General features: G+C 65.6%; 2 protein-coding genes across 2 annotated transcripts; one reads left to right on the forward strand and one right to left on the reverse strand.

Annotated features, from left to right (window-relative positions):
* Positions 1-2,993: 2,993 nt before the first annotated feature.
* METRN (meteorin, glial cell differentiation regulator) lies at positions 2,994-5,310 on the reverse strand. The gene is made up of 4 exons (XM_069486358.1): positions 5,086-5,310; positions 4,437-4,837; positions 3,519-3,578; positions 2,994-3,440 (listed from the first exon to the last, which is right to left on the reverse strand). The coding sequence occupies exons 1-4, from the start codon at positions 5,178-5,180 to the stop codon at positions 3,124-3,126; spliced, it is 873 nt and encodes a 290-aa protein (XP_069342459.1). The 5' UTR covers positions 5,181-5,310; the 3' UTR covers positions 2,994-3,123.
* A 6,786-nt stretch (positions 5,311-12,096) lies between these two features.
* FBXL16 (F-box and leucine rich repeat protein 16) lies at positions 12,097-23,967 on the forward strand. The gene is made up of 6 exons (XM_069486433.1): positions 12,097-12,402; positions 19,149-19,795; positions 20,438-20,946; positions 21,287-21,371; positions 21,699-21,762; positions 22,057-23,967. Exons 2-6 carry the CDS (start codon positions 19,163-19,165, stop codon positions 22,203-22,205), a joined length of 1,440 nt encoding a protein of 479 aa, XP_069342534.1. The 5' UTR covers positions 12,097-12,402; positions 19,149-19,162; the 3' UTR covers positions 22,206-23,967.
* The last annotated feature ends 1,393 nt before the right edge of the window (positions 23,968-25,360 follow it).

Consider the following 25,360-nt stretch of genomic DNA (forward strand, 5'->3'; position numbering starts at 1 on the left):
AAGAGGATCAGCCCGGTGGGCGGGAAATGGATGAAGCTCTGGGGTCCCAAGGAGAGGGGCAGGGAGGAGGGGGTGACAAGGAGAAATTTGGCTCTAGTGAGCGTGGTGGGAGGGGAGCCGGATGTGGCAGGCTGGGGGCCACTGGAAGCTGGCCCAGCGCGGGGGCGGAAGGCAGAACCCTAGGAGCCGGGAGATCCCCTTTCTTCTCCAGAAAACAAAAAAATACTGAGGAGCTCCTGGAGGCGACCAAGTGAAGCCGCGGGGTGAGGGAGGCAAGTGCAGAGACAGAGCTTTGGGTCAGCGGCTGAGCTATGGCTGCCTCCTCATGAATGCCAGGGGCTTGTCCGTGCACATGGCCTGGTCTGGCCCCTTCGCAGCCACCCATGGCCCTGGTCAGGGATGGAGGGTGCTTCCAGCCAGAGTGGGTATGCCCAAGACCAGTGCCCCGCCCCCCAAGTGCTGTGTGCCTCACGTGCCCACCCGCCCATCGGCTTCTGCCCCACCAGCCCTGGAAGACAGGTGCCCCTGGGTGGCTCCTTCCCATGCTCTGGGGAGGAGGAGGCCAGCCTTACTCAGCTCAGTGTCCTGTCTTCTGGGGTCTGTGACTGGGCCCTCCCAGGAAAGGAGGGTGTGCATCGAGTTCTAGGCAGGGGTGCCACACAGTGCCCGTTCTTGCCTGCAGCCGCATGCCTTAGTCTCAGTGCCTGCAGCGGCACCTGGCACCTACAAAGCGCTCAATAAAAGCTCGTCTGATGAACGAATGCATCTGACCGGACCTGCCAGTGTGCGAAGCCCACTCTTCTCTCACATTCGCACCAAGCACTCTGCTCCTCAGCCTGCGGGCACTCGGCAGCCAGGTGCGTGCCTTTGTGAGATGGCACACACCTGGAGCTGTGTCTGATTGACAAGGACCCTCCAGCCAGCTCCTACAGCGCCAGTCCACATGCTCACCCACACCTGTTCCCTGTCTGCCCTCCCCCCTTTTTGGCCTGGCCACCAGTCCCCAGGGCAGGCATGAAGCCCCTGACCCGACCTCTGAGACTCATCCTGGAGCACCGTGGGTCACCTGTGGCCCTGCTCTCCACAACCGCTTCTGCCTGTGTCCTGTGAGAAGGATGCTGGTTGCAAAGCCAGCACTTCTGGCCGGGCGTGGTGGCTCACGCCTGTAATCCTAGCACTCTGGAAGGCTGAGGCAGGAGGGTTGCCTGAGGTCAGGAGTTTGAGGTTGCTGTGAGCTAGGCTGATGCCACAGCACTCTAACCCAAGCAACAGACTCTGTCTCAAAAAAAAAAGAAAAAAAAAAAAAAAAGAAAAACAGCACTTTCTCTGGAAGGGTCTGTGTGCGGGAGGACCAGCTTCCTGGGACAGGTGAATGGAGGCCAGGATGCACCCAGGGCCCATCCCAGGGCAGCTGCCCGGCGTGCTTCTGAGCAGATGGCCTGGGAGGCACTCCACTGCCTCCACTGGCTGTGCCAAGGGACGGTGCTCTCAGCCCTGGTGGGAAAGCCTCCCCAAGACAGGAGAGGAGGAGGAGTGGGAGACACACTGGCTTCCTCTTCCTCTGGTCTGTGGAGATTGGGGGCGGGGCAGGGGGACAGTCCAGGGAGTGGTCCAGTTGTCACTGGAGGCTGGTGCAGCTCTTCAGTGAGTGTTGATGAAAAGGAGGAAAAAGCAACCGTCTGAGCTCTGAGCTCCATGGTTGGGAGTTGGGAAAAATTAGAAGCAGCAGCAAGGAGGCTGCAGAGGGGCAGGTGCAGGAGAGTCAGAGGTGCCTGCCCCCCAGGGTGGCCGTGCCCCCACCCTTCCTTCTGCCAGCCTCCACCACAGGCCAGCGGTCTGAGTAAAAGGAGCACGCCCCGTGCACGCCCCATCTCAAGACAACCCACCCATGAGGGTTCCAGGGCAGCGCCGGAGGGGACCCACCAAGTGTCCTCCCAGGGCACAGCACTCACTAGGTGCCTGTGTTGGCTGAATCTGGGGAAAGGACCTTGTTCATGGGCCCTGCGCAGCCTGACCCTCTTCCAGCCTCGGTTCTTGCCCGAAGATGAGGGCTTCATCCTGTCTGGGCCTGGGCAGGGCCTCTACCCCACCCTGCCCCCTTCCCCAGCGAGGGCAGACAAGCAAGGATGGCGAGCCATCGCTGGCGCTCAGCCCAGGGGTCCCTGGCATTGAAGCTGTGGCGCTCTCTTTCCCAGGAGCGGAGGGGTTGGGCTGAGAGGAATCTGCTCATCCGGGGCTGGGGAGACCTTGCGCACACACTTCCAGCCCTAAGGCCTCTGGCTTTGTCTGTCTCAAACCTCACTGGCCCTTTATGTGGCGGAAAGGCCGAGGAGGAAGGCGGAGACAGCAACAATGGGGCCAGTGGCGGGAAACGGTCTTAGAGACCCCATTGTGCACCCCGCCCACCGGAAACGGGCAACAAGCAGGACCCCGCAGAGGCGACCCCACACCCTGTGGGCTCCTCGCCACGTCTGGATGCTCAGCATGTCGAAGGGGCCTGCGGACAGAGGGCCCATTCTTCCCGCAGGGCGGGACGCGGCCCAGGATGACTCTACTCACAGGGATGGCGAGGGAAGCCGGCGGCCTGCCAGATCGCACCCCTTCGCGCCAGGCCGCGCGCAGGCCGGGCTCAGAGCTGGGAGAGGGGTCCGTCTGCCCGCCCACACCCACCTCGGGCCTTGGGGATTATGGCCCTTTTCCACTCCTGCTGGCATTAGGGGCATATGGGACCCAGTGAGTAAGCGGGGGGCAGCGGGTGAGACCCAGGCGGGATGGGGTGGGCCAGGGCAGCAGAGCCGAAGTTCCTGTGAGTGGGGGGTCCCTGCATGCCCCCAACCTAGCTCAGCCCCTACCCGGATGTGGGTGTAGCTCCTCCTCAAATCTGCTCTCCAGCCCACTAGCTGGATGGCTTTAGACAAGGTGCCATTCCGCCCCCAGCCTCAGTCTCCCCGAGGAGCAGGAATTGGAGCAGCGCAGTGAGGCAGGTCCGCAGCCACTGACATAATCAAAGTTCTTATTGCTGATCCCCAACACCTCTGCAGGGGGCACCATGACGCCACCTGGGGCCCCTCCCCAGCACCCCACCCCAGAGGAGGGTCCAGCTGGCGGCTACGCCCAGGCGCCTCAGCGCAGTGCCACCTCGCAGGGATGGAGGTGGGCCGCGTGGGCAGCTGCGTAGGCACGGCTGAACTCCTGCAATCGGGGGGCACAGCCCAGCCAGGCCTCGCCGAAGCGGCTCCAGCCCATGAAGAGGAAGGTGCCTGGGCCAGGGCGGACGCCACAGCGCAGCGGGGTGCGAATGGAAGCCGGCCCCTGGCCCCCCGAACCCCCTGCCTGGAACAGGGGCAGTGTCTGGCGGAGGACACGGGCAGCCAGCACAGTGATGACAGACTCCTGCAGCTCCGTGTCGTGGGCGACCCCATGGATGGTGCCGTGAATTACTGTGGGGAGACATTGGCCAGGGGTGGGCATGCAGGGAAGTGCAGGCTCCAGGCTCCCCCCCCCGTGGGGACACTCACCAAAGTCACTGGTACATGCGGCCAGGAGGAGCTCGGTGTCGCTGCAGGGCCTGCAGGCACCTGGCGTGCAGGGAGGTTGTGAGCACAGGCCCTGCCCCCTCCGGGCACCACCCAAACCGCCCCAGAGGCAGAAGGGAGACAGACCAACAAGCAGACCATCCTCCAGGGCCTGGTGGTACCTGGGGGTCCCAGGGAGCGCCAGCAGTACCCAGCACCACCCTGAGGACACCTGTGTGCACTTGCTCACACGACATGAATGGGCTGTGCCCAGCCATCGGTGTCCGTGTGTTCTCTTGAACACCCGTCTGACATGCAAAACCAACCTCTGGAACCCGTTGGCCTCCCCAGCTGTCTCCCAGGCCTGAAAACACAGCGCGGCTAGGGTGGCAGGAGGTCGGGAGGGGCTCCCAGGGGCAGGACAGTGAGAGCCCTGTCCCCTGCAGGGTCAGGCTCCGAGATGTGGGAGAGCAAAGAGCTGGGCCTGGCGCCCTGCAGGGAGGAGGGGAGGCGTCTCCATGGTGACTGGCTGCACACTGGACTTTTGTTGGTTGGGCTGGGGGAGGGGAGAGGTCACCGCTGGGCCAGGGAGCCCTGGACAGCTTCGGCCACAGGCTTTGATTCTACCCCAACATCCCTTCCCCCAGCCCTTCAGGGCCCAGAGGGCCAGAGGGGGCCCCGCCTGGCCTCCCCTTCCCTCCATTCCTCCAGCCCAGCGGGAGGGAGGAGGAGAGGGCCAGTCCGTCCCTACCCACCTCGAACCCGTCCTGGCACCACGGCTCCCGAGGTGTGTGGCTAGCATATTTGACCCCTGGCCTCAGTTTTTGCCTCTGTGCAGTGGGGCGGCAAGACGCATCCGCGCCAAGCCCAGGCAGGGTCCAACTGCATGACTGTCACCCGTCCCCACCAGACGCCACTCACCGTCCACACCAAGACCGTGGGCCTGCGGAGGCAGCTCTGGACGCCCGTCCTCGCGCAGCTCAAAGCGGAAAGCAGCCACGCGGCGGCTGATGTCCGGGTGCGGCGTGGCCTGCAGGAAAAGGGCCCGGCGCTCGCGGGAACCCCAGCGCACGCAGCGGCCCCCGGCCGGGCCTGGGCCCTCGGCCAGCAGCAGCTCCAGGGCGCCGCCCGCCCGCTCCGCGAAGACCTGGGCACCGGCGAAGGGCCGCGCCGGCCGCAGGCAGGCGATGCTGGGCCGCGCACCGGGGTCGGGGCCGCCCAGGGTCAGGCGCAGCGCCCCGGCCGGGTACAGCCACTCGATCGCGCCCTCCGCACAGGCCAGGGCCAGCTGCCCCACGCTGCCGGGCTCCTGGGTCAGGCCGCTGGGGACAGGACGGGCGACGCTGAGGCGGGCAGCCGTGCCCCTCGCCGGCGCAGCCCCCCGCGCCCCCTCCCACAACCACCGACAGCTGCGTCCACTTTGCAGAGGAGGAAACTGAGGCCCAGCGTCCTGCGGCCTCCGAGGGCAGGGGAGGGTGCCGGGCAAGGCGCACCCGCCTCCCCCAGGGCAAGCCGCCCAGTCCCACAGGCCCCCCGGGGGGCGCGCGGCCGGGCCCCCTCGCGGCCGTACCTGCCCCTCCAGCTGCAGCGGTCCCCCGAGTAGCCGGCGCGGGCGGCGGCCAGGAGGCCACAGCAGAGCGCGCACAGCAGCGCGGGGGGCGGCATGGCGCGGGGCTGACCGGCTCTCGCGGGTCTGGGGCTTCCGAGCCGCTGCCCCGGCGGGGACCGGGTCGGGGGCAGCGGCCGCCCGGCCCGGCGTCGCCCCCACAGCCCGCGGCTGCTCCGCGCGTCCGCAGCCCCGCGCGGGGCAGCCCCGGAGCCGGCGGGCGGGGGCGGGGCCCGGCCCGGAACTTTCCGCCAATCGCGGCGGCGCCGGCGGGCGGGGCGGGGCCGGCATCGCGGCGCGCGGCTGAGTGGGGTCCCGAGGCCGAGCGGGAACGGGCGGGGGCTCGGCGGTGGCACTGACCGCCCGGTTCTGCCCACTGTCCCCGGCACCCTGGGCCCTTGACGGGTGGGGGGTTGGTGTCCACCGCCTGGGGTGGCCTTGCCAAGTCCCCTGATTGGGCAGCGGCGACTGGTGCTTTCCAAGAGCTGGACCTGGGCCCCTGGCCCGCATCCCTCCCACCCAAGTCCCGCCGAGCCCTCCGCAAGAGGCGGCCTCCCCAGCGGAGAGGGGTCATTGCTCCAGTCCCGGGGGCTGGGCCAGGCCTGGGTTGGGGCCTGCCATGGATGGAGCAGCCTGGCCAGGCTTAGGCCCTTTCTGCAACACGCTTTCTCACGCCTGTGCGGCCCTCCGTGGCTGCTGGGCGGATGATGCCACGGAGGCGCTCTGCGGGAGCCGCGGGCACCCCGGCAGGCCGCGCTGCACGAGACGCAGGAGACTCTCAGAGACGCTGGCGCAGAGCTGGTGCTCCCCCTGCAGCCGGCACCTCGGCCGAGGGGAGGGTGTGGGGAACGGTGTCCGGGGGAGATGGGGAGAGGCGGGGAGAAGGGACAGCCTCGGTCGAGGCCCTGTTGACACACAACCTGGTAAGGCCCCAGGCCACGCGGTGGGGGTGCAGGGGGCACCGCTCAGGCCACAAAAGGCCTAAGGCACAAACCAAGGGTCCAACCACACACTGAACCCGTTGGGGTCACTGGTAGCTTTAGCGGGGTCTGCGAGAACCCGCATAGACTCTGCTGCCGTCCCCACTGCCCTGGGCCTGAAGCTGCGGTGGACAGATCAGGAGGCCGCGGGGGCAGGAGGCTGGATTCCACTGCGGACCCGGAGGGCCAAGGTGGGGCTCGGGGCCAGGCGTCACTACAGCCAAAAGATGGAGGCGGCCCAAGCACCTGTCACGGGTGAATGGACAGGTCCCCACAGTGGGCCATGATTCAGCCCTGAGAAGAATGAAGTTCTGACACCTGCGACCGCATGGATGGACCTTGAGGACGTGAGGCTCAGGGAAATAAGCCAGGCACAGAAAGAGGACTCGGCCGACGCCCTCGCACGAGGTCCCTCCTGCTGTCAGACTCCTGCGGGCGGGAGGAGTGAAACCCGGCTGCCAGGGCCCGGGGGACGGGGCGTTAGTGGTTCTGGGTGTGGTTTCAGTTTGCGAAGATGAAAACCATTCTGGAGATCGATTACATAACAATGTGAATGTACTTAACGCTACTGAACTGTACATTTAAAAACGGTTAAAATGGTAAACTTTATTACTTGTATTTTACCGTAATTAAAAAAAGAAAGGGGTAGACGTGGCCTGGGGTTGGGCACGTAGCAGGCAAGGGAGGCCCTAGCCGAGGGAAGGGAGAGGGCACCCAGGTCAGCTGCCACAGCGCCGCCCCGGAGGCGGAGGCGGCAGGGATAACCCTAACCCTAACCCAGCCCAGGCCTCTGAGGCCGACTGTGGGCTCCGGGCGCCCTCTGGTGGTCGTGTGAGGAGTCAGACTCGCCGGATTCCCACCCCCGCCCTCCCCTAGAAGGGCTGGTGCCTGTGGGTTCCAGGGAGGGGCTGGGGGGGGGGTAGCCTGGTCTGGAAGGGGCCTTGAGCTGTCTCCACAACGCGGGGCTCCCTGCCCGCTTCCCTAGCCTTGTCTTCAAGACTGTCACCCACGGGAGAAGACCTGGACAGAGGCTGCTTCTCACAGCTCCTGGCCCGAGTCAGGAGCACCTTTGGGGCTCTGCTGCCCATGGGACAGGGAGCCCAGAGGGCCATGTCTGGCCTCGGTGGTGATGGACCCAGGACCCGAGACACCTGATGCAGGTGGTCAGTAAATAGCTGGAGAATGAATGGATGAATGGGAGACATCCCAAACCTCAGGTACCTCCTGGCTGCCTCTACCTCTTGGGGGTCCCCTCACGGGCCCTCATTTCCAGACCCTCCAGTGCCCTGAAACCCCAAAAGGGGCCTTTCTCCATTCCCGCCCCAGTCAGAACAAGAACAAGAGCAGGCTGGGCATGGTGGCTCACGCCTGTAATCCCAGCACTCTGGGAGGCCAAGACCAGGCACTCAGGAGTTCGAGACCAGCCTGAGCAAGAGAAAAAGAAAAACAGAAAAATAGAAAATGTAGCCACTTGTGGTGGCATGTATAGTCCCAACTACTTGGAAGACTGCGGCAGGAGGATCACTTGAGCCCAGGAGTTTGCAGTGAGGTATGATGATGAGACTCTGTCTTTAAAAAAGAAAGGAGAGAGCAGGGAACTTCCTGCAGGGCAGGCGTCGGGCAGTTGGAGCACGGTGCCCGGGAGCGTGCAGGGCCCAGACTGCTGCTCTGCCTGGCCTTGGCCCAGCCAACACGCACCGTCCCAAAGCCCCTCGGCCCAAAGAGCCAAGGAGGGGCGGCCGGCAGAGAGGCTGCCCTGAAACCCGAGACCTGGTTTCTGCTCCTGGCTTCCCCAGAGGGGCCTCGGGGGTGCTGGGAGTGGAGGCAAAGGAGACCTGGTCACTGCCACATGGCGTCACCCCACAGGCTGCCCACCTCCGGCCATTGCACTGTCCCCCCAAAACACAGGTCCTCGCTTTCCAGGAGCACCAATGCTGCATCCACAGTGAGCTGGGTCCCGCGCAGTGCCCGGCGCAGGCAGCTCGGCGCCCAGCAGGGGAGCAACTGCAGACAGTCGCACAGGGAAGCCACAGTGCGGGGGGCTGGGGGGGGGGTGGAAGGAGAGGCCCTTGTCACCACGGTGAGGACTGGGCTGGTCTGGCTGAGAACACCAAGGGTGGGCAGAGTTGCTGGGGAGGAGGGCGGGAGAGGAGCCCCAGGCCTAGGGAAGAGAGGGGCAAAGGCCCCAAGGCAGATGGAGCTTTGAGCAAACCAGGAGCCACAAAACAGACACTAGAGGAGGCGGGCAGGGCCAGCCCCGCCGGGCCTACTGACTCTGGGGTGTTTGGCCTGGAGGTGCCAGGGAACACAGTGCCTGAAGAAACAGTGAGAAGGCCTAGGAGAAGGATCAGATCTCTCACTTCCCCAAGACCCACCCGCCCCGCCTGGGCCTCACATTTCCCTGGCAGCCGCGGGGCAAGGGAGAGGTGTGGGCTGCCTCCAGGCTGGCCCCGCCCGTGCCCCCAGCTCAGCCTTTGGCCACCCAGACCCCTGCAGCCAGGACTGGCCAAGTGTGCCACTCTGCCGACTCGGGCAGAGTGCTACACCCCCGAGTGGGGCTGGGGACTGGGACCAGTGGGGACAGTTCCCAGCACTGAGGGGTAAGGGGGCTGCCAGGAGCCCAGCAGACCCTGGACCACCCAGAAACAGGCTCTGCTGGTGAGCACTGGCCTGGGTCTCTCACCCAACTTGACCTATGGAGCCTCAGATGGCTCCCGGACCCCATCAGGGACACGGTCTTTGCTCCCAGGCAACCTGTATAACCTCTAGCTCACCTCCACCTGCCACCTGCCGTGCCCCCACTCCCACCCCCACAGGATCCGGCCTCGCCCACCTGCATGCCCGCACCTCAGGGTGAGGCAGCAAGGTTCCTATCTTGGGGATGTTTTTCTCCCTTTGCTGAGAAATCCACCCCCCCACACCTTGCATCTCCTCAAGGAGCCAAAAATGCAGCTGCCGATTGATTTACTGCTGAGCTAAAAATAACCGCCAGGCTCCAGCCAGGGCCCGGGAAAATATCCCATTGCTAGGAGACAACCGTTACTGGGAGACCGCTATTGCTAGGCGACGCGTGTTGCCGTGGTGACAGCTGGGCCCTGAGTCATCCTCAGCCGTGACAGGGGGTGGGCCGGGGAGGGAGCGGAGGCCAGAGGGCACTGGAGAGAGGCCCCCACCCACGGCCCCCACTGCCCCGGTGGGCACCTCATTCTGGCCTCTGAGTGGCCAGGACCACCAAACACACCTGCAGCCACTGCCCCACACGGGCTGTCCCGGGCACTCTCCAGCCTGTGCCGCTGGGCAGATCGTCTGGCCCCAGAGGAATCACTTTGCTCTTGAGTACGGGGCTGTCACTGCGGGTGCTGTGCTGAGTCCCCAGACCCATTTCCCAGCAGGGGCTCAGTGAGGGGAAGTGCCTACCCAGGGCCCTGTCGGGGAGGATCTGGCCCATGTACCAGCCCAGAGCCCCCAGGGAAATGCCTGAGGACCGCCTGTGATGAGCCCCAGAGCCCTGTGGGGTGACCTCTACCTGATGTGACCCTGGCTGCCCCTCATAGCCCAAGAGTCTCAGGGTGAGAGGTGCCAGTGGCCTCTGGTCCTCAGTCCCCCATGACACCAGAGCTGGACCCCCTGAGCAGCCTGGACAGGAGACTCCTCCATGCTCAGGCAAGGGGTGGCCCAGATGAAGGTGTGCTCCAGGCAAGGTGTCCTCCAGGTGAGGGGTGCTCCAGGTGAGGAGTGCTCCAGATCAGTTGTGCTCCAGGTGAGGAGGGCTCCAGATCAGTTGTGCTCCAGGTGAGGAGTGCTCCAGATCAGTTGTGTTCCAGGTGAGGAGTGCTCCAGATCAGTTGTGCTCCAGGTGAAAGGTGCTCCAGGTGAGTGTTCTCCAGGTCAAGAGTGCTCTGGGTGAGTAGTGCTCTGGGTGAGGGTTCTCTAGGTGAGGAGTGCTCCAGGTGAGGGGTGCTCCAGGTGAAGGTGCTCCAGGTGAGGGAGGAGGCACCCACCTGGCCCTGGAGGAAGGCCAATGTCGCTGAAGCTCCAGGAGCCAGGGGCAGGTACGGGGCAGAGGTGTGGCCACAGTGCCGGGCACTCAGGGCTGTGCGGACTGCAGCAAACAGTGGACAGAGCCCTGGGAAGGACGGGACCACGTCTGCATTGTAAAATGACCCCCTCTCCCCGGGGAGAACAGGTGTTGGGAGAGGGGTGGAGAGACCAGCGTGGAGGTAGCTGCCAACAGCGGTGGGGAGGGAGACACAGGAGCCTGGCACGGGGAGGGCTGACAGGGCGGAGAGAGGTAGGGGGACCCACAGGCATGGAGGGGGCAGGAGAGGCCTCTACAGCAGCATCTCCCTGGTCCCCTGGGTGGGCGCTCTGCTCTTCCGCAAAGGCAGGGCTGGCTTCTCAGGGCCCCGGCCAGGGCTGCGTGACCCAAATGCCATTGGGTGTCATGGTGTCCCCACCCTCACCCTATGCACCCTGAGACTCAGCGCGACTTGCTCTCTGCCTGAGGCCCTGGCACCTGCCGAGGGGCAAGAGCACCCAGAGCATGGGGGGGAGGCCCCAGTCACTGTACGGGGGTGGGGCTGCTGCCGGAAGGCCAGCCTACCGGACCCACGCACCAGACGTGACACGGCAGGTTGGGCGGCCGCCCTCTGTCATCCCAACTGCCTTCTCAGGGGTCCCCCTGTCTGCCCCACTCCAAGCCACCCTCTTTGATCAGTGTCAGGGCACAGGAGCAAGACCTGAGTCTCTGGTCCCTGCCACGCAGAAGAGTCGTGCTGACTCCAGCTGCCGCAGGCTGGAACCAGAGCCCCCCCGAAAGAACAGAACTCCCCCCAAAGCAGTGGGGGTCCAGCCAGCCTGGCTTCCTCTTCCCGCTGCTGCCCCAGGACTCACACCAGCCCCGTGGGGCCCCCTTCCCATCAAGACACCACGCAGGCCCACTGGCTGGTCTCATGTCTATTAAGACTTGAGGAGGCTCACTCTCAGCCCTGTGACTGTGCCCTGATGCAAAGAGGCCACGCCCGGTCCCTCCACCGCCCCTGCTCCCAGGAGACCCCAGGACGGGGCACTGCCGGCCTCCCTCCTCCTGCCCTGAGCGTGGGTCTGCAGTGGCCCTCGCAGTGTCCTTCACAGGACCCACCGCGCCGCCCCCTACCCTGGGCCGCGGCGGGCTTCTGCCCCCTGGCCTCCAGTTTATTCCGGAGGGAACTTGCCAGATCCCTTAAGTCCTCAGCACCTTTGCTCACCCCTTCCCAAGCCACCCTCCCTCTCACCCCGGGGCCTCAGCTCGAGTGTGAGCCTCCACCGCCACCCCCGAGGGCACCATCCGAGCCCTCTCCTCTCGCACTTTCATTGACACTCTCTGAAATTGTCTGTTTGGTCCCTGGTGTTCCCAGTTCTGCAGGTGTGCGAGTGTCTCCGCTGACGGGGGTCCCCGGACCTGGCAGGCCGTGCGCAGGCGGTGTGAGGGCGCGGCGGGAGGGTCCCAGAGGGTGGTGGTCTGATCAGCCCTCCTCCTCTGGGCCGGGCCTCCCCTTCCTCGCCCCGGCGGGTGGTGCCCTGGGCCAGCACGCACGGGACGGCCCCCTTCCCCATAGGAGCCTGCGCCCCTGAGCCAGCCTCAGGCTCTCAGCATTCAGGTGGCCTTCGCCTGGCACGGGCGGGCCCGCTAGAGCCGGCTGTCCAGCCGCGCGCCCTCCCGGACCCGCCGCGCGCCAGGGTTTGTTATTGTGCGGGTGCCCGCGGCGGAGGGGGCGGGGGCGCGTGCTGGGCCCGGCGCGTGCCCGTGCGTGCCGCGCCGGGAGCGCGCTGCGCGCGGGGGGCGGGGTGGGGCGGGGGCGGGGCGCGGCATCCTCGGCGCCCCCGCCGGGCTCGCGGTCCCGGATTGGCTCCCGACGCCGGGAGCGCGCGAGGGCGCGGCGCTCAGGGCCGGGCGGGGGGCGCGCGCGGCGCCGGCGGCGGCCGCGGAGGAGCGCCGGGAGGAGGGCAGGGGAGGGAGGAGGTGCCCGCCCGGCTCCCTGCAAAGCGGCCTTATTTATCTGGGTGCAGCCTCAGCCTCCCCGGTGGGAGGATCGGGGCGGCCGATCTTCTCCCACCGGGGAACTCCGCCGCAGGCGCGGCCGAGGGGGCCCGGCCAGGCCAGGACGCGGGGCGCGGGGCGCGGGGCGCGGGGCGCGGCCGGGCCCTGCCGGCCAGTCCAGCACCTCGACGGCCTCCGCGCTCGCCGACGCCCGAGCCGGGCTCCCCATGACGGGAGGTCGCCCGGTGGACAGCGTGGCATGAGCCAGGAGCCCGGGCCGAGGTAAGGTGTGTGCGCGGGGCCAGGCTGCGGGGCTGGGGGGCCAGGCCACGCCACCGCGGCGGCCACAATGAGGAGGGGCGGGGTGGGGGCTTGGTTCCGCGCCGCCGCCGCTGCCGCCGCCGCCCGGGAAGGGCTTACGTAATGGCAGCCCCTTCCCCACCTCTCCCTGCGGCCCTACCAGGCCTTCCCGCAGCCCCTCACCGGGTGGCTCCCACCGACAGCCCGACCAGGCAGTGGGTCCCTGCCACCTGAGCCGCTGAAAGGGAGCGCCGTGTCGCTGTGGAGCGGCATTGCAGGCCCCCCAGCCCCCACCACGCCTGGCTGGGTGAGGGCCTGGACGCCCTGCTGGGCTCAGGGCTTCCCCACCCCACCTCCACCAGCTCCTGGACCTATGTGACAGGTGTTAGATGCAGTTAAACTCCAGGCGGAACCATGTGGATGTGTGGCCTGGGGGCTGGTCCTCCCCAGACACCTTCTGGACATGGGGCCTGGAAGAGCTGCCACCCCCGGGGGAGGAGGGGGGGGCTGGCACCTTCCTGGTTCTGGAGGAGGAACCAGGCCTTGGCCAAGGCTGGAGAGCCTCCGAAGGGAAACTGGGCATCCTGAGCCTTGCCGGGGAGGGTACTGTGTCCCCCTGGGAGTTTGGGTGGGTGGGCACAGTTCCGCACCCGTCACCCCAGAAGGAGAGATGGCCCTGCTGTTGCAGGGGCCCACGGCCCAGCGGCCACTTCTCCCGGCCCCTCCCGGCCTCCACGCGGCAGCCTGACCTCCGCAGGAAGAGCAGATGGCTGTTGCCGCTTCACCGGCCCCTTCCCCCAGTCCCTCCCCCACGCCCGCCTCAACCCAGGGCCCTCTGACCAGGCTCGCTCAGGCCTTCCTGGTGCCCAGTTGGATACACGGCCCTCTCTCCCTGCCCACCCCTTCGACAGGGCGCTGGACAGCAGCCTCAGAGCAGAAGGCCTGGGCTGGGCTGTGAGACTGAGGGGTTGGGGGTCACCCAGGCCAGGGCAGAGGCCTGATGGAACCTGGCTCATCTGGCCAGAGGTGGACACAGCGTGACGGGGGCCACCAGAGGGGAGGGAAGTTCACGGCCCAGCTGTAAACACGGGGAGTGCAGGGGACCCCGGTGCCTGCCGCCTCCTGGCTCCCCTGCCCCAGCCAGGCCCGTGAGCTCACGACCTCGGTGCTGGGGGCCTTCATGGGACACACTCAGCCCCTCCAGCGCCACCCACTTCTGGGGCACCTGAGTCCTGTCTCCCAAGGATGAGAGGGAAACCTGTGGGCGGGAGGGACCTGGGGCCACCCTGCCCAGAGGTGCAGGATGGAGCACCTTGGCTGGCACTGCGGACCCGTCTCCTCCCATGTCAGCTCTCACCGCTGTGCTCCAAGGGCTGGGACGGGGCGGGTGGGGGTGGCAGCCAAGGAAGCTCTGGGTGAGCAGGTGGCACCAAGCCGTCCCCACCAGTGGCTCGGGAAGGGGTAGCAGCCAGGCCAGCTGTGGGGCAGGAGGGTGCAGGCCCCACTCCCTCACTGGGCAGGAGAGAGGGGGCGGGTTTGAGGCAGCTCCCAAAGCAGCGGGCACTGTGGGCCCAGGCCTAGGTCTTGGGAGGGCTCATGTTCTTCAGAGCAAGGGTCCGAGATGAGGCCTGGAGGCCAGTGTCCACCCCCAAGGTGCCCCATCCCACATGGCTGAGCTGCCCTTAGCTTGGCCGCGGGGCCTCGGTCTGCCTGCGCGTCTCTCGAGGCCACGTGCCCTGGGCCAAGGGTCTCCCCTCCCCAGAGCCCCCGGTACACCCCCAGAAGCATCCCGAGCTGGGGGTGGGAGAGGCGTGCTGCTGCTGTGCCACGTGCTGAGCGCCAGGGACGTGGATGTGCCTGAGTCACGGGGCTGCCACAGAGTGTGTCAGCCGCTCCGTGTCCCCAATCCCCAGCTACCCCGGCTGTCACCCCAGTCCTTGGGGCTGCCACTGCGGACAGAGCCCGATGTGGGCGCTTCTGGCTGCTGTGCTCTGCCCGCCCAGGGCCCTCAGCAGGAGGAGCTGGCCAGTGCGGCTCCACGGGACCCAGCCCCAGCATCCAGGGCAGGCCGCGTCCTGGCTGGATGCCCAGAGAGACGGGGGCCATGAGCGATGGGGGAAGAGACCTTCGAACTGGGGACGATGAGGGCTGAGGGCGTTTCTGGGCACCCTTCCAAAAGAAGGGTGTCCCAGTGGTGGGCACGCGGTTTGCAGCCCGCGGAAGGAGAGCGGGGCCATGGCAGGGCTTTCGCTGGGTGAGGGCAGTGCCGAGAGGGAGACCGCCAGCCCGGGCCCCAGCCAGGAGGACGTCAGGATCCAGTGAAGCAGAACAGGGCAGGGCAAGCAGCCACAGGAGGTGCACCTGCCGGGCAGGCTGCCCTCTGGATCACTGTGCCCGGCCTGGGCACTGCAAATCGGAGCCCAGGTGTCTGGGGGTCAGTTCTGGCTTTGTGCACCTTCTAGAAAATCACTCCTTTAGCCTTGCTTCCCACTGCTACTCAGGCAGCGTGGGAAGGGTCCAGGCCAGTGACGGGGGCCATGGTGCCGGGAAGAGCAGGACAGGAGCACCACTTCCTTCCCTCCTGCTGGCGCCCGTCCCCTTCCCCTCGGCCAGGCCAGGCTATGAGGACGGGCAGCCAGCTTCCTCGGCCCCGCAGCTGCTGGGGGGCCACTCAGCTAAAGACGAGATGTGAGCCGTCCTCTTCCAGAGGGTCTGTGTATTCCAAGGCCCACCCCGGCCCTAGGGTCTTGGGAGCCCTCTCAGTGACTCTGGGAACAACCCAGTGGCCTCCCTCCCCAGTGGACATGGCCACCGGCATGAGCGACACTAACATCTTGGGTTGTGCCTCCCCACTGACCAGCCTCCTCTGAACTCTGACCTGTACTCCATCAAGCCTCCCGAGCCTCTCGCAGCTACTAACTGAGCTGCATTCCTCGTTCATTCATTCAGCGAGCACTCAGAGGCCACACAGCCATGGTGCCATCTGTCCTCAAGCAGTCCCCAGGCCAGGAGGTGAGGCAGACAGGTGGACAGTTGTGACAACCCACGGGAGGAGTGAGACTCTGGAGATGCCTTCTCAAGGGGCTGGGGTCCCGACGGGGGCAGGGCAGTGTTCATGCCACGGGCTAAGGGTGGGGGAGAGGGGCCCTGTGAACAAGCAGGCAGAGGGTAGGAGGGGACGAGGGACAGTGGGCTGCTGGACTGTGGGGTCAGGGCTGGGCAGGGGCTGGGGGGGGCTCTCAGTGTCCAGTGACTCAACTTGCAGAACAGGCAGCTCCTCCTGGGGCCCCAGCAGGTCACTGTCCACTGTCTGCCTGGCATCTGCCAAGTGCTAAGGTCCCCTGTGCTCCTCAGGCTCACGCTGGCCCTCTCCCTCGTGGCACCCCTGACCCAGCTCTGACCTGGGCTGGTGACAGGCTGATGAGAAGATGACTGAGGCAGTGGCCACTGTGTCCCTCCTTCGAGCCCAGGAACCTCAAACTCCTCTGCAGCCTATCCCAGAAGGGGTCTCCCCCCAAATTCCACTCCAAACTGAGACACAGCATGCCGAGAGCTGAGGCTGGCAACGTGTGCTCCTGGCCATCTTTTTAAAAGCCTCTTTCCCCAGTATTAGTTCCTGAGGCGCTTGTCCCTAAAGGGGGAGGCAGTGCCAAGCAGCCTGACGGCTGTCCCTACCCACTCCTGGCAGGAGAGTCCAGGCAGGTCCTCTGAGCCCACTGGGGGGGACAAGGGCAGGCACGGGTGCCAAGCAGGGGCTGGGCTCTGCACGCCAGGGGGACCAGCACCTTGGAGCCCAGCTGGCTGGGCAGGGGGGACCAAGGCCAGGTGGAGGGGCCTTTGTCTAGCCCCTCAGGGACTTCTTGTCCCCGCGGGCTCAGCTTTCTCCCACAGCACCAATGCCTGGGCCAAGGGGTGGCTGTTTCCATTTCTGAGCTATGGGGTGGGGGCTTCTCAGGCTGGGTTAGGCCAGGAGTGTGAGGAGCAGCTGGGGCCCAGCAGGACAGTGGACACAAGGCTGGGGACCAGCGGGGCTGCCTCTGTGGAAATGCAGCTCCGGCCAAGGCGTGGCGGGAGGGCTGACCGCAGGCGGGTGGTGCCTTCTGGCTGCAGATGGGGGTGTGGGATGGGGGGCAGTGGGCACCCCGGGGCTGCCAGGAGCTCTCCCAGCCTGTCCCCACCTCCTGTAGGCTTTCAAAGCTGAGCTTGTTTTCCCTGCCCGACCCTGAGACCGGGAGGGTGGCATGGGCCTGTGGGCGCCTGCAGATGTGACCCCGCGGGAGCCGGGAAGAGGGCCCGCGGAGGGCCGGGGCATCCACGTGCATCCCCCACCCCAGGCGCTCCACGTGCACACCCGTGGCTGGGAGCGTTTTCAGCCTAAATCGGCACCGCTCTCGGATTATTTCTCCCCAGGCGCCGCCTCCGCCGCCTCCTCCGGATCCTAGCCGGGCGGGCCGCTCTCGGCTCCCCGCTCCCCGCCTCCGGGGCCCCTCCCTGCTGAGCTGGGCTGGCAGGGCCGCCCCCACCCCCCACCAGCCGCGTGCGGGGCGCGGTGGAGCCGCCGGCCGAGCGCGCCGCTGTCCATGGTGCTGGCGCCGGGCGGCCTGGGCGCGGCAGAGGCCGGCGGGCAGGCGTCCTGGGTGGTGAAATCGCTCTGGGGACACGGACGGCCTCCCTCGCGTTAGGAGTCCGGGCAGTCGCGGAACTCATGGTGTCCCCTCGGGGCGCCCCTTTTCCCTGCACTGGGAACTGGGAACTGCTCAGGACGGAGGCGGCCCCCTCCCCGCCATGGGCAAAGCGTAATTCCTCGGAGCCTCAGGTTCCTTATCGGAAAACGGGTAACAACAGTGGCCACCCCCCCACACACGCGCGCAAGGGTTGTCTTGAGGTTGAAATACGTGATTAGCTCGGCAAATGTGATGATGTCGTGTGTGAGCCGGTGTGAGGCTGCACTGACGTGGCCACGGGCACGTGCGAAGGGACAGCCTAGGGGTGGGTGCCTCCTCGCGGAAGGGCCTGGCCCCACAAGACACCTCTGGGGAGGGGCAGATGGCACACAGGCCCGGGCAGACTGCCAGCAGCAGGGGGCTTGTGGCTGCCAGGGCAGGAAGGCTGTGGGACTCGGTGCTGAGTTGGCAGCCACAAGGGCTGGTGAGACCCGCTGGTGCCAGCCCAGGTCTGCACCCTCCCCAGATGTCACGGAGGGCTGGCAAAGCCTGCCCCGCTGCAGCCTGGAAGCCCGCATGGGGGCGGGGGTGCTGGAGGAGCAGGGCAGGGCCTCCCACTTCCTCCCCTCCGGTCTGGCCAGAGTATGGGGACGGGCTGCCAGCTTCCTCAGCCTTGTAGCTCCAGAAGTGGGACTCAGCCAACAAGGAGACACGGGCCATTCTCTTCCTGAGGGTCTGTATACTCCAGAGCCCACCCCAAGAGAATGTGGGACAGGAAGGTAAGATCTGCTCCAGGCTCAGCCCTGGGGTCACCTACGGACCAGGGAAGATGGCTCCACTTAGCCCTCAGGTCCGGCCAATGGGCTCAGAAGTACCTGCCATGTCCCCTTCCAAGCCCTCATGGACAGCCATGTGCTGTGTGCAGCCCCTCTCAAACATTGTCCCTAGGGAGCAGGGACTGTCTCCTCCCCAGGCTTTAAGGCGAGGAAACAGGCTCAAAGAAGGGGAGTGGCTTGCCAAGACCACCCAGCTAGGGCGGGGCCCATTTCAAGTCCAGGGTATATGACCCCAGAGCCTGTGTGGGTGAGACTTCTGGGTGCTGCGTGTAGGGGTGAGGTGGGCAGGAGGTCTGGAATGGTGGCACTGTGGGCACCCCACTGTCCCTCCCTTCCATGGCTGTCTGTGTCCAGTGCCCTCTGCCACCACTCACAGACAGGAGGCCTGAGAGGGGGAGCTGGGGGGTGGTCTCAGCCCCACCCTATGGTGAGGTGACCCTGGCCTGAAGAGAGCCTGCTATGTGACCTTCCTCAGCCAGCTCTGGTCCAAACTTTGGCTCCACTACTTAACTGGCCATGGCCTCAGGCAAGCAGTTCGCCTGGCCTCAGCCTCAGATTCCACATCTGTACAATGGGTACAGTCATTACAGCTTCGTCCTCATTGGGTTGGGCAGAGGATTAAGAGACAATATGTGTCCAAGGTTCACCATGCTGGCACCCTGGGAAGACACCTGCCCTTTCTCTGGGGAGCTGCTGAGCCACAGAACCTCCTGCAGGTGTTGAGATTCTTGGAAGCTGCGGCTTGAGTCTCAGACAGGGCACCAGGGCCAATCCAGAGAGCTGTGCTGGCACTCTGTAGGGGAGGGGCCAGAGACTGCCCCAAACACCTTCCTTCAGTCCCCCACCCCTGCCCGGGGGAGCTGAGCCCAGTCGGCACTGCCAGTGGGCCTCAGAGCAGCAGGGGTGAAGGGAGCCATCCACCCCCTTCTCCCATCTGTAAAATGGGAATCCTCACACCGAAGTGTTGGAAAGCGTCCGCGAGCAGTGCAGGCTGAGCTGTTTACAGGGGCTGCGCAGTGACCGCCATGGCCACAGTCAGCCGGCTCCCTGCGGCTCACAGCCAGAGAGGGAGAGGCATGAACTCAGATTCTCCCCATCAGGTGGTGCTGGGAGAGCCGTGGGAGGGTGCCCAGGGGGAGGGTGCCCAGGGGAGGCAGGGAGCCCTGCTGCACCCGGCCCTCCTGAGAGAGCTGCAGACTCACTCCCCACTCCCGGCCCCTGTCCGCAGAGTGTGCGAGGAAGATGTCGAGCCCGGGCATCAACGGCGACCCCAAGCCTCCATGCTTGCCTCGAAATGGCCTGGTGAAGCTGCCGGGCCAGCCCAACGGCCTGGGTGCAGCCAGCATCACCAAAGGCACACCAGCTGCCAAGAACCGCCCCTGCCAGCCGCCACCGCCACCCAGCCTCCCACCTCCCAGCCTGGCTGCCCCGCTGTCCCGGGCTGCCCTGGCTGGGGGCCCATGTCCCCCAGCAGGTGGACCGGCCTCAGCTCTGGTGCCTGGGCCCCCGGCAGAGCGGCCGCCGCTGGCCACAGATGAGAAGATCCTCAGTGGCCTGTTCTGGTATTTCTCAGCATGCGAGAAGTGCGTGCTGGCACAGGTGTGCAAAGCCTGGCGGCGTGTGCTCTACCAGCCCAAGTTCTGGGCAGGCCTCACGCCAGTGCTGCATGCCAAGGAGCTCTACAACGTGCTGCCAGGCGGCGAGAAGGAGTTCGTGAACCTGCAGGGCTTTGCTGCAAGAGGCTTTGAGGGCTTCTGCCTGGTCGGCGTCTCGGACCTAGACATCTGTGAGTTCATCGACAACTACGCACTCTCCAAGAAGGGCGTCAAGGCCATGAGCCTCAAGCGCTCCACCATCACGGACGCGGGCCTAGAGGTGTGCCCCCCAGCTGGCCGGGAGTGGACTGGGTGGGGGGCAGGGCCAGGCAGCAGTGTGTGGGTGTGGGAGAGCCTGGGGGCCCCCAGAGGAAGCTCAGGCACAAGGAGTAAAGTGGCTGAGTGTGGGTGCCCTGAGGACCATCGTGGTTGGGGGGCCTAGTGCGAAGTGAAAATGTGGGTCTTTTCCAAAATCATTTGAGAGTTTCAAGACGAAGACAGCAAAGCAGTCAATTAAATCCGGGTCCCTGCCTGCCCATGAAGCTGGCCTTGGGTGGGGAGGATGCTGGGGAGGTGAGGGCAGCGGTGGAAGGGTGCCCCAGGAGCCAAGGTCAGAGCGGCTGCACAGCCAGCTCCATCCCCAGGACCTGGACTCTAATTATAACCTTCCAACCAGCTGCTCTAAGCACCTGCTCTGGCCAGGCCCTGGGCTCCCAGGTCCCCCGAGCCACCCTCCTCTTTTGAAATGTCCAAGTGTAACAAGCACACTGTAAAGTGTGCTGCTCCTCGGAGCTCGGCCTGATGCATGTTTGCACGGAGAGACCACTTCCTCCCTTCCGCGATCCTCCCCACACCCTGCCAGGAGGGGTGCATGGGGTGGGGTCTGAGGCCAGATGTCCCCTGACTCCGGCATGCCGCACAGGTTATGCTGGAGCAGATGCAGGGCGTGGTGCGGCTGGAGCTGTCGGGCTGCAACGACTTCACGGAGGCCGGGCTGTGGTCCAGCCTCAGCGCGCGCATCACCTCGCTGAGCGTGAGCGACTGCATCAACGTGGCGGATGACGCCATCGCGGCCATCTCGCAGCTGCTGCCCAACCTGGCCGAGCTGAGCCTGCAGGCCTACCACGTGACGGACACGGCGCTGGCCTACTTCACGGCGCGCCAGGGCCACAGCACGCACACGCTACGCCTGCTCTCCTGCTGGGAGATCACCAACCACGGAGTGGTCAACGTGGTGCACAGCCTGCCCAACCTCACCGCGCTCAGCCTCTCGGGCTGCTCCAAGGTCACAGACGACGGCGTCGAGCTCGTGGCCGAGAACCTGCGCAAGCTGCGCAGCCTCGACCTCTCTTGGTGCCCGCGCATCACGGACATGGCGCTCGAGTACGTGGCCTGCGACCTGCACCGCCTGGAGGAGCTCGTGCTCGACAGGTGCGCGCCCCGCACCCGCAGCGGGTTGGCGTTAGGGTTAGCGTGGGCGGGGTCGTCGTCAGGCGGGGCGGGGGCGAGGGGCTTAGCGGACGCAGCGCTACCGCAAAGATGGGCTGAGCCCTCGCAAGCTGAGCGCCCGGGGAGTAGGCGGAAGTCCGGCGCGGTTGGCGAACGGGGCCTCTGGAGCGGGTGATACCACGGAAGGACCGGGAGCTATTATGGGTAGGGCAGGAGGGGAGTTCATGCCGGGAGCACTCCCGGGAAAAGGAGGAAGGGGCCGGAACTGAGGTGCGGAGGCAGGTCACCTGAAGGGGGGTGGTCCCCTCTGGTGCACCCACAGGTGTGTGCGCATCACGGACACTGGCCTCAGCTATTTGTCCACCATGTCGTCCCTACGCAGCCTCTACCTGCGATGGTGCTGCCAGGTACCGGCCCCCCACACCTCTGGGAAGCGGGGAATAGGTGAGGGCGGTGGGGGCGTGGGGAAAGCCCCAGTCCAGACGCCCCGGTGCCCTGCTCCCCGGCCCCATCAGATCCCGCAGGGAGGCCTGGGACTCCTTCGCATCCAGCATTTGTCCTAAGCGGAATTCACGGGTCCCCAGGGCACTTCCCAGCTGTCGCTGGGGCTAAGAAAGCCCGGTTTTGAACCCCGCTTCCCTCTCCAGCAGCCCTAGGCCTAAGGCCTGACCCCAGGCTTCCCTCCCCCGCCCCCTGCGAAAGGAAATAGTAAATTCGCCCCCCCTCCCGCCCAGGTGCAGGACTTCGGGCTGAAGCACCTCCTGGCCATGAAGAGTTTGCGTCTCTTGTCTCTGGCAGGTGAGACCCCCTGACTCCCACCTAGTCTGACTCTACCAGACTCGTCGGGTCCTTGTGCAGAGCCCCCCCCTGCCCCCGGCCCCGGCGCTGACTCACCGCGTCCGGAGTCCAAGTCAGAGGGAGACGCTGGGCAAGCTCCGGCCCGCCCCGCCCCCGCCGCTCTCTGGCCCCGCCCCCCGCGTCCCCGCCCCCGCCGCTCTCTGGCCCCGCCCCCCGCGTCCCCGCCCCCGCCGCTCTCTAGCCCCGCCCCCTCTGGCCCCGCCCTGACCCGCCGCCCGCCTCCCGCCCGCGCAGGCTGCCCGCTGCTGACCGCCACGGGGCTGTCGGGCCTGGTGCAGCTGCAGGAGCTGGAGGAGCTGGAGCTGACCAACTGCCCCGGGGCCACCCCCGAGCTCTTCAAGTACTTCTCGCAGCACCTGCCCCGCTGCCTCGTCATCGAGTAGCGCGGGGCTCCCCGCCCCGGTCGCGGGAACCCGGCCACGCTCTGGACGGGGCGCGGGCGCCGCGGAAACCCCTCCTCGTGCCCCGCTGTGCCCCCCGCGTCCCCCGCCCAGCGCGGGAGGCGGGGCGAGTCGAGGAAGCCCCGCCCCACGCCCCGCCCCGCGCCCTCCGCTTCTCCCGCCCCGCCCGGGCAGGGGGCTGGGGGCCAGCCCCACGCACGCACGCACACTCGGGGACCCAGTGCATGCCCCTCGTGCCCGCACTGCACGCCGCCCTCCGCCACGCTACAGCCGCCGCCATCACTCGCCCGCCCGCGGGGGGTGGGGCTCGGTTCTTGGGGGCGCCTCGAGCTCTCCAGACAGCCGCCCTTTCCGCCTTCCCCGCCACAGCCCGCTCTGTCTCGCCACTGTCCCCCCATCCCGGGCAGGGCCCAGGGGGATCAAGGGGGGCTGGGTCCCCCCGGACGCAGGGCCCGGAAGAGCCCCAAGGGCTTCCCGCATCCTCCACTGCACCGCACCTGGAGCCCTCTGAGGGGTGTGAGGGAGACACGCCACCGCCAAAGCCACGGCCCGCCGAGGAGCCCAGGTCCCACCCGCACCCCCCACGCCCTGCCAGCCCGCCCCAAGCGGCTTCTGCTTCCCTGCCGCTGTGTGGGGCAGTCCCCTGTCTGGCCCCTTCCCTGCCCGTCTGACAGGTCCTTGGGCCCTGGCCAGGCTGGGACACGGTTGGGTTGGGAGGGGGGCAGGCTGGCTGAAGATCACCTGGGAAAAGTCAACATTAGCCCAGCTGGCTCCAGTCCACTTCAACCCAGGGGTGGTACAGGCACCTTGAGAGCCCCCAAGCTGGAGCCACCCTTAGGACTGTCAGGCCTTGGGAAAGCCTGGGCCAACCCCACACCGCAGCCCCCGCAGCTGCCTCGGCTCAGGCCTCAGCACACACTTCACCCTGGGCAGGTCTCCTCAGGTGGAATCTGCAGAAGTGGGCCCAGCCAAGGGCCAGGGTCGCCCGACCAGCAACTCCAATCGTCCAGTGGCCAGCACAGCCTAGACACCCTGAGGAGGGAGGGCTCCTTTCCAGCCTGCCCCCACATCACCCCTCCCCAGCTACCCAAACTTCTGCCTGCCCAATGGGCTCTGACCGTGTTCTGTCTGGTCCCGAAACATTGGAAGTCCTGGGGGATGCTGGCACATCTTGGCAATTGCTGAGGAGGGGGCTGGGACCCCTTTCCATCCCAACCTTGAGCCCCAGGAGATACAGCGCCCACACCCAATCTTGGGACACCCCCTATCTGGTTGGAAGAGAGTAACCAGTTTCCAGAGAGCCAGAGAGTGAGAGAGGAAGAGAGCGAGAGTGAGTGTGAGAGAGAGAGAGAGAGACGCTGTTGAAGCAGAGAAACACTTCAACAGCCCAAAGATTTCCCTGCCCCTGGAGTGGCCCGAGGAGGCTCCAGGGCTGAAATGGTCAGGAGCCAGTTTCAGCCCCTCCTCCCCACAGCCCCCTAGTGGGGAGGGGGCAGCTGTCCATTTGCCCAAAGTATTAATGCAACTGAAGCTGTGATATTTCCAACGAAGGAGGAAAAATTAAGGGGAGAGAAGAAAACAAACAAAACCAACCAACCCCTAAAATCATTTTGTTATTGTACATAACGACCTCATTCTCCTGTATATGCGGAAGATATAACCTTATATTTGGTAAGTGTTTCTTGTGCTATTTTATCACGTGACCTGTTTATAAAAATATATATTAAAAAAAGTTGTAAAAACACGTGTCTGAGTTGTTTTTAGGTTATCAGACCATGGCTCCGGAGGGCATATCTTCCCTGGGCAGCCCAGGTCTCTGGAATACTCCTGGACCTGTCACCTCATCAGATTTATTCTTTCAACAAACATGGAGAGGCTAGTGCCACTGTGCCAGACTGTCACTCAGCAGTGACCAACACAGAAGGCCCCTAACTTCCCATTGCTTAAAGGGGGAGAAATGATGCTAACGCCACTACACATAATATTCCCTCCAAAATATCTAGGATCTAGCCCATCCTTCCAGAAAGGCAGAAATGAGGCCTGTTTTATGCACAGAGGTAACAGGCTAAGAGAGGGATGAGGATGTCCTAAAAGGCCACATAAGGCACCCAGACCCAAGAGAAAAGGAGGCTGAGAGAGGGCCGCTGATGGGATGGGTGTGTCAGGGACCAGAAGTTGGATGAGGGCCAAGACAGATGCAACCCCTGCCCTGGTGGAATTCACGCTTGTGTGTGACAGCCAGCCAGTAAACAAAGGAACAGGTTGTAACAAGTGCTGTGAAGGCCACAGGGATGGAGAAGCCATGAGAGGGTTGGTGGCCAGGGAAGGCCTCTGTGGTGATGGCATTTAAGCTGCCCCCCAAAGGGTGAGGAGACCGTTCGAGAAATGAGAGAAAGCACAGCACACGCAGCGTCCATGAGGCAGGAAAGAGCTTGGTGGGCCGGGAAAGAGAGGCAACCTGTGGGGGCTGAGACACAGCGGGAGGAAGAGTGTGACTGGCGCAGTGGGGGAAAGGCAGAGGCCAGGTGTTTGGGATTTATTCACAGTGCAGTGGGCAGCTGCGGGAGGCCTTAGGCAGAAGAGTGGCACCAAGCTTCTGTGCGCGATTCAGATCGGAGGGGACTGATGGACCCAGGACAGCAGCTAGGAGGCTGCTCCTGAGGTCCAGGAGCAAGGAAGTGGAGACTGAGGCATCTGGAACTTGTTTAAGGACGACCGGACTTGCTGATGGGCCTGGGGGGTGGAATAAGCGCTAGTATTAAAATACTGAGACTGAAAAACAAACAGCCGGGCGCGGCGGTGCCGCTCGCCTGTAGTCACAGCTACCGGGGAGGCCGAGGCAGGAGGATCGCCGAGCCCAGGAGTTCCAGACCAGCCTGGGCTACACAACGAGACCCCTCTCTTAAAAAAATTTTTTTTTAAACCACACCAAGAAAACCACCGAGGTGGAACGAGGGAGCCCTGCATCATTCCCCCGCGGCCTCCCCCAGCGCAGCTGCCCGACACGGAACCCCAATAGTACCGGCGAGAGTCCGCACTCGCTTCCGGCGAGGGGCAGGCAGGAGACGGACCACTTCCGGCGAGGGGCGGGAAAGACAGGCCGCTTCCGGCGCAGCGATTCCGGACCGCCGTGCCCC

Source organism: Eulemur rufifrons, chromosome 14 (genome assembly GCF_041146395.1).
Source record: "Eulemur rufifrons isolate Redbay chromosome 14, OSU_ERuf_1, whole genome shotgun sequence".
NCBI lineage: Eukaryota > Metazoa > Chordata > Mammalia > Primates > Lemuridae > Eulemur > Eulemur rufifrons.